At 30.0% G+C, this 18,166-nt stretch overlaps 1 protein-coding gene across 1 annotated transcript in view; it reads right to left on the bottom strand.

The window, feature by feature from the left end:
• The window catches only part of LOC142318316 (lachesin-like), a 470,857-nt gene that overhangs the window by 115,832 nt on the left and 336,859 nt on the right, over positions 1–18,166 (bottom strand). Inside the window, exons 5-6 of the mRNA XM_075354889.1 lie at positions 14,014–14,221; positions 5,036–5,191 (exon numbers count right to left, since the gene is read on the bottom strand). Of these exons, the coding sequence (XP_075211004.1) occupies positions 5,036–5,191; positions 14,014–14,221 (364 nt within the window). The remainder of the gene's footprint in view (positions 1–5,035; positions 5,192–14,013; positions 14,222–18,166) is intronic.

Raw genomic sequence — 18,166 nt, 5'->3', positions numbered from 1 at the left:
ATTACCTTATTCTATACAAATATTATATTATATACTGTAAAATACCTTGGTAACTCAATAAGAATTCAAACATTAACATTTTCCAGTAGCCCAAGTCATAATTTGACTTTAATTTAGCCCCAAACAGAAATACATAGGTAATTAAATCCTTCATTTAAAAATTCTTTTAACCGGAAATAAAAATAATCATACAGTAACTCTGACAGAGTCGTAACGGCCAAGATGAACCAATCAGTCACTGTCCGATGGAATTCAAATGATAGTATCAATACCAAAATATAATACTTATTTAATTGCATTCATAACAGTTGTATTTTAATTATATACTGCAGTGAAAAAAAAATTATCATTCTTATTTCCTTAATATAAAAATATGATAATATGATTTAGCCGATGGTGCAGTTGATATTTGAAAAAATTAGTTCACCACTAAAATAAACTTAGTTTGAGTCGAAGTTGGTTCAATGTAAATGTGATTGTTTTGGCCTAAGGCCGCATGTGGTCTAAAGAAGTCTAGTAATTTGTTTCTAATATGAGCCCCAAAGCCCCTATCGAGCGGTGAACCAGCCATCCGGATAATTAAACCAGCCCAAAAATGGAAGAAGAGCTTTAATGGCTCCTTCCCTTGGATCACAGATAGTTTAATGTTACGACTTCCACGTGATCGCCCATCCTTTTCCTCCTGCCTCCATATTACATGAAGTTCTTTTTGTCCTTTCTACAAATCAACATTTCCAATCCCTTAATTTCTTCTATAACATTTTATTTTTGTATCTGTTATTATAACTTTCTTCATTCTTGTGCTTTTAAAATATAAATCATCTTCTAGAAATTATAGAAATAATAACAAATTATACAGATAATAACAAATAACTAACTATAAATAATTATTTTTCATTAAATTAAAAAAACTGTTCAAAAATGAAAAAAAAATTATTATCCATAATTAATTTATTATAATATTTTCATAAAGACTTAAAGTTTCTTATAACGGGTAACACAATTATATATTTAATTAAATTTATTTTTAAACAATATTTGTAATTTTTTTATATTATTGGTTTTTTATTAGAATTTTTTGCTTTCTCATTATTTTTAGACAATATATTTTTATTATTAAAAATTATCACATTTAAAAATTCAAATACAACGGTTCTGGCAGGACTAGAAAGCCTGTAGCGGTAATTACATTTGCATGTGTACACTTATATTTTGATAAAATGTATAAAGTCTAATCTAAAGACAACATATACCACTAACAATAAAATAATTAATCTTATAAACAATAACAATCATACTAAAATAGCAATCTCGAAAAACACAAATATCATAGATAAACAAGGAGTCTATAGTTTGAAGTGTGAAGACTGCAATTTAGAATATAAAGGTACGACCTATAAATATAAAGGTTCTTCTTCTATTCTAGCCAATGCATATTAAAAACTTAGAGAAAGTCAACTTGCCTAAATCAAAGTACGCTAAACAAATATTACAAAATAAACACATCTACAATCCCGATAATATTATACTAATATGTTCTTTCTTAAAATTACATATATTCTATAAATTTTCTTTTCTTAAAATTTACACAATGTACAGAATTCTCGCGTTATAGATCGATTTTATTTAACTTTTATTTCTGATTTATTAATTTTTTTTGGTAAATTCATTTTTTCATTTAAATAAAAAAGAAGCCTGACCTACTCAGTTTCGCGAATAGTTTTATTTTCGCTTGTTATTTTCTAAATAATTAATTTTCAAACGCTACAAAAAAATAAAAAGCTAGTACCCAGCTAATATTAAAGAAAAACTTCCCAATTTTTTTTATAATAATCTGTAGAAGTCCACTTAAAGGCGATGTATCTAATGAAGCTTGCTATGAAAAATTTATCTTTCTTTTATGAGAAGAGATATTCTTATACGTTCATGTAAACCGAAATAATTTAAATGCTTTATTCTTGTGTTAATAAGGATTTAACAAAAAGCATGAGATATTTTGGAAAAGTTAGAGAACTCAACTTAACTTATTGCATAACACTGTGATAAAAGAGAATTGATTATTTTTCATTTTTGAAAAGAAGCTATACACTAACTGGTATTTGCATGTATACCGATAATCTTTTCACTCTACTGTAATATATGGCAGATCAGAATAACTATTAATAAGATATATAATTGAAATTATAATTAAACGTTAGGAAAATATGGGAAAATGCCAATATAATTTTCAGTTAAGGAAATACGGTTTTATAACCATGATACAATTTCCCAATTTACTTTTAAATATTTCATCGGTAACGGAATTTGCATGTTTCATTGAAACTAGTAATTTTTTTCCTTTCTTAACTGTTATTATTTTATTTAGAGTTATCATATAGTTTAGTCAATAGAATAATTTATTACCACGACTTAAAAATGCAAAATATTAATTTAAGAAAGAAAACAAAATATATATATAACCAGCACATAATTTATTCTACAGGAAAGTGGGTAAACTTGCTATACAATATAATAAATTTCTTTCACAATACATAAAAATAATTCATGAGCAGAGGCTTCTTGTAAATTTTGTAAATCGTAATTCTTGTTTGTAAAAAAGCAAATGATTAGCATCCTACTATTCAAATGATATTCAAAATAATTTATGTTGGGCTTAATTCAAAAACTCTAGAAATGCATGAGCGACGTATTTTCAAAATCATTTAACATAAAACGTAAAAGTACAGTAATAATTGGGTACTTTTTTCTTTGTTACAGACTAAAAAGTGACTCGAGTTTTTTATTTATTTCACATATTTCACTTTAACTAACTAAGAAATAAACAAGCCATTAAAGTTGTTTACCTATACAAAATACTTGACTTTTTCCTTTTTATATTCTTCTTCAATATACCTTCATTTTATATTCTTCTTCAACGTTTAGAACAGTTATACAAAAGATAAATAAAATTTAAAAGTTTAAAAATGATTTAAAAATTCCAATAAAGTCATTTTTCAATTATTTTCAACTATGAAATTTATTAACATACGGTAAACGTTTCTTCAAATTCTCTAGGTATGGCTTTAGGATCGCATAACTGATAATATTAATCAAATATGGCAAAACCTGATTGAGTTTGAAATCTGGTATTTCACTGAGGATGTTTAAAAGGGATTATGATTATATTAGGTGATTCATTTTAAAGCCATTCCTCTTGAAAATAAAGAAGAAATTCGATAATTTGAAATGTTTGTACTAAAAAGGAAGAATGGAACTCAAACTGTTGAAAAAATTGTGATGTAGTGGATATGATGCAGTATCAGAATTTCAAAAATCTCATTTAGTATTAATCTAGAAATATTTAGATCAATGATCTAACTCGGAAATGAATGAAAAAGTCAGTGACAAAATCATGAAAAAATTGAGCTTAACTAGCAAATTAGCAGTCATGATATCAGTAACGAACATCGGCCACAAAAAACTTTAAATCGTTAAAGGAAGGTTAGATACAAAAAAACTTAATATTTACTTTTATCGTTGCATAATAAAACGAAACCCAACTATTTTTGAAACTCATTACGGGTGATGAAAAATTGATCATGTAAGACAATAATGAATGGAAAAAAACATGGTCGAAACGATATGGAGCTTCACAAGCTGTGGCAAAAGCAGGGTTTAGGCCAAGAAAACTGATGCTGTGTGGGAGGAAAGGACTTTTTCGTTAGCTTCTCCTACCACCCCGTCAAACGATTGATTCTAATTTGTACTGTCAACAACTGAAAATATTACTTTAATTGATCAGATGAAGCAATCAGAATTGATAAAAAAAAGGTGTCTTCTTTCATTACAACAATTCCAGGCGCAATACATTTTGGTGACCCGTCAAAAATTGAGAGAATTACGCCGTATAATCCTGAACTTGCTCTATCCGCCGTACAATCGTGAACTTGCTCTATCAGACTAATATTCGTTTTGGTCACTACAGAACTCTCTTAGTAGTATACAGTTGACTTCAAAAGAGGCCTATCACAGTTTACTGCAGAGTTCATCGCAGTTTTTCATAAAAAATCAAAGATGGGATTTTTATTTAACCTCAAAAATGGAGAAAGATCGTCAATCAATACGGCACCTATTTGGTTTAATAAAGTTCTTTTGAAATATAAAAACATTGTTATTTTAATTTTGTTTTAAAATATGAAGGAGCTTTTACTCAACCCTTTATCTAACAAATTATACTTAAATGTGATATATGGCTCGTATCCAGGTAAATTTAGCTTAGTTGTGACTGGTTCAGCTCTAGTACTGGAGCACACCCTCGCATCCGTAATGTAGAGATTTTATGTAACTTTTTATAATTCGCTAATATAATACAAAAACCATACTACCAGTAGTATTATATGAAATGAAAACTTAATTCAACGGTTTAAAGTAAATTACTTTGAAATATAATTATCATATTATCATAGAAATTGCAAGATGCGAAATTAAAAATATGAAAATTATAGGTCCTGTACAGTTAGTTGTAAGCGTAAAAAATTTGTTTAAAGCAAATTAAATTATTTTAAATTTAATGAAATTATATTTGCTGTGATACCTTAAAATAACGTTAAAACTGAATCATAATGAGTCGAGAAATCCTAAATAACTAGAGGACAAATCTATAATAATCATATTATTAACTGTAGCAACAAAAAAAAAATCTTAAATAAAAATCTACTGTATACAAAATTTTCACGTCGAAATTCTTAGAAAAGGTTTTGTCATAAACTTAGACAATTTGAACTAGAAAAACATACAATGATATTCATACATTAAAACCTATTTATTATGTACCTAAGAGACCAAAGCTAGGTTTTCTTCTAATGTAGGCTACTTTATGAATACGTTACGCATATAAATACATATAACGTTTGCGTTCGTAGCAGTGAACATTTGCGTTCGTTCCAACAAAATAAATGCATAGTTGTATGTCTTTTTTTCTGTTATAAGGAAGAAATAATCATGTCTGGAAGAAAAAACACAGCATGATAAAGAAAATGAATTATATATCTCTTACCGTTTTCTCCATTGTAGTTGATATCTTCACCGTCTTCACGTCGCCACATAACGTACGGCTCGGGATAACCAACAGCTTTGCATGTTAACGTTACATTGACGGCTTCACGGACAACCATATCTGTGCTTGTTTCTTTATCCACTATACTCGGAGGCACTGCGTAACATAACAATATTTTATTAGTACAAAATAAATTATATTCCCTTTTTTCATAAAATTAACCAATATAAATATGATCACAAAATTTATCTTTTTGTTATTCTGAGGTTTTATTTTTAGTACAGTAAGTACTTTTACAAAATGATGTAATAGCAATATCGACCATAAAAATAAAAAAAATTTAAACAACAGTATTTTTTTATAAACTCAATTATTTTAACACTTGAAATAAATAGATCCCCACAATTTTAACGAGCATTTATTCGGGTAAACATCAATTTATTTAATGTAACATAAGTAAAATAAACTTCTTTGTAATGGTAATTATAACTTTTAAGGAGATTTACCTTTTAAATTTGTTTCGTGATAAGTATTACCTAAATTGTCAAATAAGGAAAAATTAAAAATTAATTATCGTTTTTTTTGTTTTTTATGAGTTGTTTATTGTTGATAAATATTATCAGTTCACATTCACTTTTAGGCTGCATCTAGTTTATAAATAGTTTTCAGTGATGTAACTATCGATTTATTTACTTAGCCGACATGAAATATATTCGTGTCGGCTATACAGGTATTTGCATTACTACAACTTATAAATAGGTATTTCCGCTATAAATACGTTTTGGATTTGTAGTGGAAATATATGATATTAATGACATTTAGGTACGAATGTATTTTCGACTACCATATATTTACCTCATTTCTCATTATTATTATTTACCTGATTTTTTTAACTTACAGTAATTTAACCATGTCCTCAAATCTTGCAGCCTTAATTAAACTCATTTCTCGACGTCATAGAATGGTACATTTTAAACAGGGACGTAACTCGGATGTCATTAGCATATTTCATTTTTAATTTGATGTATTTCTATAGTTTATGTATGTATAAAAAGTTAGTTTTGGAGAAACATGGAGAACATCTTGAAAAAGGGAATTGAATAGATAAAATGTAGCTATCGGTCCGATTAATTTTTACTGTCGATTCCGTATGAAAAAATCACGTAACTGTTGAAGCAGATTTTAATATAATTAGTGTAACTTTACCTTCAAATGAATTTCCGTTAATCATATGATTTAGGAATATATAACTGGTATCATTTATAATAATGAAGATTAATTCTACAGGTTATAATATAGAATAAAACTGCATATAAATATTTTTCTTGTTTGCTAAAGAATTAAAACAACTAAAAATATAAACTTATAAAACAAAAAGTAATAAAAAACAGGTTAATATCTGGACAAAAAAGAAATGGTAAAATAAATATTTAATTTGTTCAAATATGGTTTAGCTCACCAGGCGGGTAAAGTGGTTAACTCATCGTCGCAAATCAGTTGTTTAACAGATGATTTTTGAAGTCGAAATTTGTGAGGCTCAAATCCTACTAAAAACTAGTTACTTTTATACGAATTTGAATACTTGGCAATAGACATCTGTGAATTTTGGTTTGCACCCGAATTTCAAACACCGACATGAAAACACATGACGTATATGAACATTTTTGCAAAATTTTCAAAATTTAATTGCGGACTCAGGAATGGTTGGCCTGAGTCTGTACAAGACCTCATTTACATGAGGTCATAAATCACCCTCATCACACTAGGTCACGGTGAGAGGTTGTATATTATTCACACGTTGAACAGATTGCAACGTACACATTAGGAAAAAAAATTATTTTTAAGAAGTAGAAAAAAAAAATTCTTTTAATACATAAAAAAAAAAAAAAACTAAAAAAGTAAAAAGGAATCTTGTTTTCAAGAAAATTACTCTATTTTTTAATTTTTTTTCAACAACCAGTATTTTTACAATCGTCTCCTTAAGTGGAAACGTAAGTCGTTTGATTACAAGCACATGATACAAGGTTGTTAAGGAACTCCCATAATAAGTGGGATTCATAATAATAGTTATAAGTAATCTTAAAGTCCATTAGAAAAAATATTTCTGCCATAACTTAATAGTCCGTAACAAGAAAATATTTGTAGAAAAAAACAATAAGCAAATAAATAGTCAAACCAAAGAAAAATAATCGTCAAACAAGAATAACATCACTAGATTTGGCGTTGTCATTTATCAACCTGTCATGTAGTAACCCCTAAGTCAAGCACATGGAGACGTTTCTACTTTCGGACGTCCCTGCTGTTGTCAAGCAGATTGGTTACTAAATTGACAGATTGCTTGACGTGATTTTTAAGTCATTTTTGGTACTTAACACTGCGCTGTCTCATAATCTTACGAACGATCGGAAGTTCTAGATATTCATGAATTTCAACATTCATTGTGAATCATGGTGCCTCTGCAATTGTTCTCATTATTTTGGAAGCGTCGTATGATATCTATGTTGCTATTACTTGCTGTGCGTTACAACTCTACGTCACAAGTCTAGATTGGTCGTAGGAGAACCTTGAGAAAATTACTTTTCAATAATTTTCTATTTATGCATGACTAAAAATAAAAGCATGGGACGCTACTCTCATATACAACGAATTTATAATTAGAGTGCGCCCCCTAATTTTATTTTTATTTATGCATAAATAGAAATTTTTTTTTAAGATAATTTTCTTGAAAACAAAATAAATTTTTCATTTTTAGTACGTTTTTTTTCGATATTTATTTATCTTTTGAAGAAAAGTATGTTTTAAAGATTCTTTTTTAAATTATTTTTTATTCTTTCTTACAAATTGATATACATAAGATATCAATATGTAAGATGGAATTAACACACTAAAAATAATAATTTAAATGATTAAATCATTAATTGTGAGTAGCTTAAAGGTTAAAATTTAATTCCAACATTTTTATATTATTATGGTAATTATTGGTAAGTTCGTTTTTTAGATAATTAAAATACATTAGATAACAAATTTTCAAAAGTGCAACAAAGTAACATTTAAAACATTAATAAGTTTATAAAACTTCACAAAAATGTACAAAGTAAAAGAAATTTTGTGTTACAAAGAGAAAAAAATATTGACGATTATTTTGTTGTAAACTTGTGACATGTGCACCAGACCGACATACAGCATGTATATCAATTAAAACGCAATTTATTAGCTACCCGAGTGCTCACTTTGACAATGGATCCAGTGAGTTTCAACTTTAGTGTGAGGATGCCGTATTTTTTAGATAAAAAATGAGCAGAACAAAACCTGCCATAGATTCATCTGCCAGAGGCACCCTCGTTTCATAACACTTCATTTCCATAGCCGCCCGTAAATTCATTTCTGAAGAGTCCTTTTAGGAAAATAATGCTCTGTTTGTCCTCTATTTTAATCAAAATGTCAACTAAGTGGAAAACGTAAGTCTTGTGAAATGATACGACCACTGTATTTCTACGCTATAACCAATAAAGCGATATAGAACTTCACTAAAGTAAGAAAGTTTTTTCCATTTAACTTCCAGGACACTCTGCCACAGAAAATGAAATATATTAAATCATCTCAAATATGACTTGCTAAAAAGAATTATCTATCAGTTTCATAACGAAAAGTAACTGTTATAAACTGGTTTAAATAAAAATACTATAACTATAAAAAAGAAAATTTTCAATTTCGTAATTAGTTTCTTAAAGGTCTAATAAGTTTTTAACATTACATTAAATTTTGTATAAATCATCACGTACCTTTAATAAAAAAAATCGATTTATATCATTTAGAACATGAAATTAATTTTTTTTTTTGCAAAAAAATAATAATAGTATTTTTCAGAAAAGCAGTAATAAACAAGTGTAATAGTAAAGAAATGATAACTTACATTTTAGTTTTGCAATTATAAATTAGAACTAAATAGATAATTATAATTATTAAATAGAACTAGTAAATAAATTACAACTTTTAAAATTTTACATATCACAGACCTAAATAAACACCTTAACATTTCTCTATAATAATTTTGTTTACTTTTTTATTATAAAAACAAAAAAAAAAACAAATTATAGTTTCTATTCGCAGTAAAATCGTATGGGCAAGTTATAATTTTGTAGGAAATGAACTTATGATATCAGTAGATAACAAAAATGAAGTCATTCACATTAAAGTTTGCTTTTACCAAATTTTTTAAACATTGCTTGAATACGTGTAGTTATCTAATAATGTAAGAATATGTACAAATCCTCCATTTTGAATACATTTCTGTTGAGTAATTAGTACTGCAGTTTTCATCTTAATTTAGATAAATGTAGCTTCAGTTAACAGCTCAATTTTAATTCCTTAAATAAGCACTTAATATGCAAATTTAAAAATTATCAATAAACAATTAAAATGCATCATTCACGAGAACCAACTGTGAATTAGTATTAACTTATGTATTTTAAAAAGTAATGTGTCTATTTTATTCTCAATTTTTATTTTTATTATGTAAATTCCTTTGAATAGGCCTCCTAATTTTTTAAGAAATATACCTCTTTTTCTTTCTCTTTTTCTATTTAGCCTCCGGAACCATGGTAAGGTATTACTTCAGAGGACGAATGAGGATGATATGTGTGAATGTAAGTGAAGTGTAGTCTCAGGGTGATCATTCCTGAGATGTGTTGTTAATTGAAACCTAACCATGAAAGAACACCGGTGTCAACGATCTGGAATTCAAATTCGTATAAAAGTAACTAGGTTTCTCTTACTAGGATTTGAACCTTAGATCTCTCGACTTCGAAAATCAGAAATATACTGGTTCTAACTATTATAAAATTGTGAATTTTATATTTTACGTTTTACAATCGTATAGATTATGTTTTATTATAATTCGCCTATTACTGGTCAAATGGTTTTTAATATAAAAGAAAAACTTAACTTTACGTTAAAATTTATTAACTGTTTAAGTATTTGTTTAATGCAAAGAAAAGTGTGTTTTAAAGTATACTGCGTAGAATTATTTTCTTTGGATTAAGTCATAAAAAACTACTAGTTACTGGCTGAATAACACCAAACCGGCCTAAATTCCTGGATAGAGTAATTTATTAGTGTAACACTTGTAAACACTGGAATTCAGAGAGTCGTTATTGAACGAGCAGGAAGTTAACAAATTCGTACTTGGTTGCGTGTAGATTCATGGGTATGTCAGTTGAGGAAATAACATACGGCTACATTTAACATGAAAATCTATCATTCATCATGTTTTTATTGCTAAATTATACATTACCGTATTAAAATTTATTGTTATGACTAAAAAAAAAAAAAAAAATACCTGTTATGTAAGTTAGGTAACAAGGAATGGAATAAGAATTTGTAGAATAACTACTAGAAAATTGAAATTCTCATATTATAATTATATCTTCATCTATTAAAAAAAAATTATGATTAAAGCAATACACTAATTTTCCATTTTACTTCATTAGAAAATTTTTATTTTTAATTATTTGCTTCTGATTAAAAGTTATATTCGTTTTTAATGAGTGTTTATAAACAATATAGTTGTTATTCGTGGACAGTTGAGTTATGGTTGGAATTGTATTATATTATAGAATTAATTTTGGTTTGTCATTAAGATTTTGTTTTTATTTAGTTTGTAGGTCAAACTTATAACCTTGTGTATGAAAACATGAATCAACTGTAAACTTATCGATTTGACAGAATCGATGTTACGACTGATGGAACGAACTTAGAAAATGTGTAAAATTCCAGGTGTTCAACTTCGAATCGTGATCCTAGGAAGTTATTGCAGTGTAAGCTCATTCAGGTGTTTAATTACCTGATTACCGACTGATTACCTGAATACTTAACTAACTTTATTGAAGAAGTATGAGGACTTATCGATGGAAGTTAGCAAATATACGGGAAAGAGGCCGTCAAACCACCTCAAATTGTCCTCTATGAGATCACTGATGTTGCGTTTCTATGAAATAATAGGCGCCACGTCCAAAAGCAGCTACTACATTAAAATTGTCTGTGCTAAATAATTACGAGTTATGTTGAAAAGCGTAGAGGTTTATCAAAAAATAATAGAATTAGTCCGTGAACATAACCTAATCTGATACATTTTCAAGAGAAAGAACGAGCTGGCCTTTGGCTGGTTCTGAGGAACCTGCATTATTCAATCCCGACCATCATCAACAGTGAAATTAAATAACACGGACATAAGATACGAAGTACTATAAAAGTCAGTTATCTTTTGATAAAATAACTATTGCTTACATTCTTCATAAACCTTAAGCTAATCAGAACAAGGGAATGTTCAAAATAAGAATAATCGTGAATTGTAGCGTATCATTTGAGACGTGTATAAGAGCTGTAGGTCTAGTCTAATTCAGGAAATGTCAACAAAACGGACATGCGATGAATAACTGCCTATGACCCTTCCGGTGTGTAAACTGTACAAAAAGTGCACAAGAATGCGGACTGTTTTAGAAGGATCGAAATAACTCCTGGTATTTCGAGCTATTAGTAATAAGAAGTGGCTCCTGCTATCTGTGCACTTTGTCACTCGAAACATCCAGCTAATTATAGAGATTGTAGAGTCTACAAGAAGATCGTAGAAATGAAACAGTATAACAAGAAAGTACTACCCTGTTAGGCAACATAAATTTCCATTCATTAGGCCGAGGAAGGTCTAGAGATCCATATTATTTAAGTGCTTAAATAATATTTAAATAATAATTTCTTATCTTATGCTACGGTTATGCGACCCAATACCCGGAAAGTGGAAATCAAAGACAGCCCTTGGCTATGAATTAGCTCCTAAAAAAAATGCTCGTTATGCTCTCATTTAACACCGTAATTTATAACACAAAACTGTTTAATGGTATCCTTCAAACGACGTGTTTCCGGTTGGAATATAAGATTTATCAACCAGTGATGGTACCTAAGCAATGCAGGGCAGTGAATTACGTATCCTCGTTCAGCCAAAAAAGCCTACTACCTAATATGTCTAAGGTATTTGAAAGGCTATTCCTTCAGCGATTATGGCTTATGTTAGAGAATGGGACAAGTTATTCCTGACTACCAAACCGTTTTCCACGGTGCACATTCCAATACTAAACATACACAAAGAATCATTCATGTACTACTTGGAGGAGAAAATGTTTTGTTCCGCTGCCTTTCTATAGTTCAGCCAAAAAAGCCTACTACCTAATATGTCTAAGGTATTTGAAAGGCTATTCCTTCAGCGATTATGGCTTATGTTAGAGAATGGGACAAGTTATTCCTGACTACCAAACCGTTTTCCACGGTGCACATTCCAATACTAAACATACACAAAGAATCATTCATGTACTACTTGGAGGAGAAAATGTTTTGTTCCGCTGCCTTTCTATATATCCAACAAGCATTCGATAAAGTCTGCTATATAAAAATAAAAACAAATTTACCTTAATCCATTTTTTTTTTAATTTTGCGCAGTTACATGGACGGACGCTTCTCCCAGATAAAAAAAAAGAAAAAGTTTTCTGAATAATTTAAAGCTTCCTCGAGTGTTCTTCAGGGCTAAGTATTGGGCCATATCTTCTACTCCATCTTACTGTATACCCGGGTCTACAGTAAGAAGATGGAGTATCTGTGATACTCCATCTTTAAACCTTTGGGTTCACAAACAATACCACTATTGCATCGTTTGTCGACGATTTGGCAATTGTCGCTATCGATGATGATCTGATTCAAGGTTTAAATAATTTACAATCTAGGTTAGACCTTTTTACCGAGTGGTTGAAGAAATGGAAAAATAAGGTAAATCAAGCGAAATCGACTCACATGACATTCAAAATGAGAAGAGGTGACTGTCCAGAAATCCATTTACATGGAGGTTTTTCCCTCCAGCTGAAAGTGAACGGTTTTTAGGTATTCACTGAGATCGTCGTTTAATTGTATTCGAGAGGAAGTTGATCGATTTGCAACAGTGTACAAAATATCACTTAACGACCACGTATACTATTTTGCTGTTAGTCTCTTACGCAATGGGGAAGAACTAAGGTGATTAAAGTTGATATATGTATTGGACTTAGGAACCTAATAGTGATACTCAGGTCGATGTCTTTATTCTTAAGTAGTTCATCATCAAAGTACTTATGTTTATGATAGTTTTTTTATAATGTTCTTTTTTTCTGGCTTTTATTTTTCTTTCAACGATGTGGTGTTATTCTTAGTAGTGGGAATTATTTTAATTTCTACCACATAACTGGATGGATTTTTTCAATGCTCATGCAACTATTGGTTTATTGTTGGTGTTTAAAATGGATTTAATTAAGGTATTCCCAGGGAACCTCGTCTATAACTTGATTATCGAGATGAAATTTACTTTTGGTTTTTAATCTACAATACCGATTGGGAATAAGATTTAAGATTAACAAACATTCATTAATTAGGGAAATCGATTGACGGTAAGATTGAATGTATATAATTAATTATCGACAGTAATTATTTTCTTTAAATTCTTCTGAAAAGCAAAAAGCATGGAATAATCTCCAGAATAATATTTATTCACATTTTAGACGTAATTCACTAACAAAAAATTGTCGTACATTCACAGTCACCAATAAATGAATAAAAAAAAAATTCTAAGATAAAAACATTACCGGAAATTTTTATTATGTAATTAATATGCAGCAAAAAACAATATTTTTTTATTATATTTTTTATGAATAATTATTAGACCATCGATTTACAGTTACAATAATTATAATAAAAATTATTAGACCATTAATACTGTTTGTATGTAGTAGTCAGCAAGTTTGTTGTTTCAAGTTGTCTATCAGAGTTACACGTTTTTATCTTCTGTTGTAATTAAATAATAAATAAAAAATGAGTAAAATTTGTTTCAGTATTTTATTAACCAGCTGAAATAAGGAGGCGTAAATGAGGAGTAGTTTAAAATTATATAACTACAATATGCTTACCCACGACTTGAAGATATCCTTTACGGCTGCGCATAGGATCTGTATTAACCTGACACATGTACCAGCCTCTGTCTGCTTCTTGAACATTTCTTATATGCAGATACCAGGACCGATGGTCGTTAAAAGTTAAAGATATGCGAGGATTCTGTGTAATAACATTATGATGAATAGACAAAATCGTCTGTGTGTCCACTCTCACCCAAGCTACCTGCCAAGAAACACGAAGCGTCTGCTAAAATTAACAAACTGATTCTATATTTAAACAGGTGCATTAAATATATGACTAATATATTTTCTGTCTGGTAATTATGTACAGAATAAATGAAATTTTACAATAAAAAATGTAAGGTATTTTAAAATTTTTCTTTATTTTAGTACTTATTTCTAGTTATTTTATTTATGATATTAAAAACTTGTTTTTGTTGACAAATCACTTACCTTTTGAACAGAATAACTTATTTTTTAAACTGTTAATTCTTCAAGAAATCTATATCTATATTAAAAACGTTTTACAATTTTATCTATTTTAATAGAAACAACTTTATTATTTAACACAAACTAACGCGCACGCGCGCCTACACACACACACATGCCATGGCATGTGTTTGGTTCCACCACCATCAAAAAATTTGTGTATTTGTATTATTTGTGTGTATACATATATATATATATATATATATATATATATAAAATATAAAAAATATATATATATATATATAATAATATATATATATATTATATATATATATACACATATATTAATGCGTATACAAATACGCATTCCTTGCACATATATAAGCAAGAAAGCTTAATCAAGAAAATAAATTTATTTAATTATTAGTAATATTTGCTGAAAATAGCTATCCAAATGGCACAGAAATACATTAAAATACTTAACAATAAAATATCTTTCTTTCAATAATTCCAGGTAGAATATTTTAAACGTGAAAAGTCCTAAAATGTAAGATTAAAAAAATACAAATGCAAATTAAACTGAACAGAATTAATGATTATATCTCTAAATTTAATAAAACCAAGAAATAATTTAAAATATCCAATTAAGGCAGCCCTAGGGAAAAATTAAGGAAAAGGGAATACTAAAATCATAACTGTTGAAATTCAAGTATGACTGTTAATGAATGACAGTTACCTAAACTTGAAATTAAATTGAAAACTTAAATCTTGAGAGGACAGCTAAGTAATAAGTATGCGATTAGAATTTTGTCCTATCCTGCTCAGACTGTACTTATTTCATGATTGAAAATTTTTATCACAAATTTTAAAAGTGTTAAAATACTCCCAACATAGTTTAAAAGTGTTAAAACAGTGTCCTCCAATTGCTATTGTTTGTCCAAACTATACTAGAAACATTTCTTTCTGATAAAAACATCAGAATTTTGTTCTAAAATGGGTAATTCCGTTCTATATAATTATTCTATAATTTTGTTCTATGCAGCTATATAATGCTCAATTAATGACCGTCTTTTAGCTTCACACAATTTGCTCATGTAAATCACTTACAAAAAAATCTGTAGTTAATGATTTAAATTCACGACAAGTATTATTTATATACTCATACTGACATTTCGTTTCAATAAATCCACAAAAAAATAATTTGTAAGCTGCGAATCAGAAATGTGGAGTAAAAGGGTTAAAAATACTTTCAACTGATGAAGAATCTTGCTGCAAAACTCTCGGGTGGAAGGTAATCGTATATCAAGATACATTTTTCTTTTTAATAAAAAAAATATTATGAAATAATATTTTTTTACAGATTCTGATTTTACTTTTCATATCTCATACTACATTTGTTTGTTACTAATATTCGTATCAACAGTTTAAAAAAATGTTAATTGCATTAGTTAAAATTATTATTATACAATATTCGTAACAATTTTTTATCAATGATGTGACATAATTATTAACCATACCAGTAATGTAAACAAAGCGTGTATCATTAATACCATAGCAATAATAATTGACCAGTAGATTCCAGTAGCGTCCTAAAAATTACCATTAAGCGCGAAGGACGGTAGTATACATCAAATTTCACTAATTCTTCCTTTGTATCTTAACATCGATAAATAAATTCGTCTACACAAAACACCTAGGTACTTAGTTGTTTTGTTTGATAAAAATTTTCTGTTTAGCAACCACATTAGGCAAGTAGGGGCGGACGCCGTCTCAGTGATGCACAAACATGGATGATTGCTCGGAAACACTATGGGTTGTCGGGCCGTCAAATGTACCGAGGTGTCTTTGGAAGCATTACCTATTACGCGGCGCCCGTTTGGGCGCTAGGTTGGATATGAATACAGTACTTCTTCAAAATTTAAGGAGTGCCCAGCGCAAAGCCGTAATTGTATGCTCGGATGGCTTTAGAACAACCTCCTACGAGGCTACCACCGTATTTGGAAAGGCTATCCCAATCGATTCAGTGGTAAAAGTTCAAGCAGCCATGTGGAGATTGCAAAGAGGCAGGGAGACTGAAGTATTTGGGATGCGGTTTTGAACCGGGCCAGTACTGTACCGGAACGGTCATTACAATGTATTGGCTCTAAATTTCGTTAAGTTACCCATCTCCCGTCTCCTGAAGAGGTTGCAGACCCTCACGATTGAATTATGGTAGCTGGAATGAGACACCACGATTAAGGGAAGATTCTTGTATAAGTTTATACAGGTATGGGGTGATGGTATGCCTCGAGCTCGTTTTTAAGAGTAACGTGTTCTCAGGTGCTCACCAAATACGTTAATTGGAACTAATATCTGTTTCGGTTCTGCCTGGCAGCTGATGAGCTCTGTGTGGAGTTCCAGTCAAATGAATACCTGATGTTTGACAGCCCTGCTCTTGGGAGAGCCAGAGACCGGTCCATCCTGGAACTTGCAGGTCAAGGGGAAAATTGGCCACTCATAAGCGCCGAGTAAATGTGGCGAGAGCCGCATTGTCGGACCGTGTCGTAGATGGGGTTGCTTTGTTCAACCGGTATCCGTAGTTTATCTAAGGGAAAGATTTCTACCGCATTGCCGTGGGAAGCTAACCCAGAGTATGGCTAACCACCAGCCAAATATTATAGCCCCAAGCGCTATAAAATTGTGCACAGGTACTTGCTGGCATTCAGCGACCTAGGTGTGGCAGCGATTTGCTGTCTAGACGAATTAAATATTATTTATGGGTGTCACATATATATTTTTAGTAGTTGACTAAGTGTGCCTACCCATTTTAGCAAATATATGACAAGTAAGCGGTTAGGTCAGGTAAGCCGGTGGTGTATGGCACCGAGCTTACCTAATCCGCTCACGCTTTTAGGTAGGTTCTAGGAGCTATGTTACGATACTGGTCGCCAAACTGTTCGAAGCTGCGTTCCCGTTTGTGACCTAGACATTCGGTCTTATGGTTTAGGGCGACCGAATGAGGTGGTGGCAGGACAAATCCCAAGCAGACCAGCTGTGTAGGTTAAAGAAACTTTTAAAGAAAATTACTTGGAAAAGATTATTTTACGTTTATTTTTACTTTTGATGCAGCTTTCTACTTTGGTTTGATGCAGCTCTCCAATATTCCCTATCTAGTGTCAGTCGTTTCATTTCGATATATCCCCTACATCTTACATCCCTAACAATTTGTTTTATATATTCCAAAGTTGCCTACCTGCACAATCTTTCCCATCTATCTGTCCGTCCTATATTAAAGCGACTATCACAGGATGCCTTAAGATGTGACCTGTAAGTCTGTCTTATCTTTTATCAATATTTTTCCAAATTCTTCTTTCTTTAACAATTAGCTGCAACACCTCTTTATTTGTCACTTTATCCAACCAACTTATTTTTAAGATTTTCTTTGGAACCACATTTCAAAAGCTTCTAATGTTTTCTTCTCAGGTACTGCGATCGTCGAAGTTTCAGTTTCATATAAAGCTATGCTCCAAACATATACTTACAAAAATGTTTTCCTAATGTTTAAATTAATTTTTTATGTAATTGAATTGTATTAATGACTGAAAGATCGTTTTAGTTGTGCTATTCGGCATGCTTCGGCGATCTTTAGTAATTCTACTTCCGAAATAACAAAATTCTTCTACTTCAGTAGACTTTTCTCGTCCCATTTTTATATTCAATAATCCATGTACTTTATTTCTACTACATTTCATTATATTTC

The sequence above is a fragment of the Lycorma delicatula genome, chromosome 1, assembly GCF_047948215.1.
Source record: "Lycorma delicatula isolate Av1 chromosome 1, ASM4794821v1, whole genome shotgun sequence".
Lineage (NCBI taxonomy): Eukaryota > Metazoa > Arthropoda > Insecta > Hemiptera > Fulgoridae > Lycorma > Lycorma delicatula.
The sequence above is the reverse complement of the archived record's forward strand: the minus strand, read 5'-3'. Positions and strand labels throughout refer to the sequence as shown.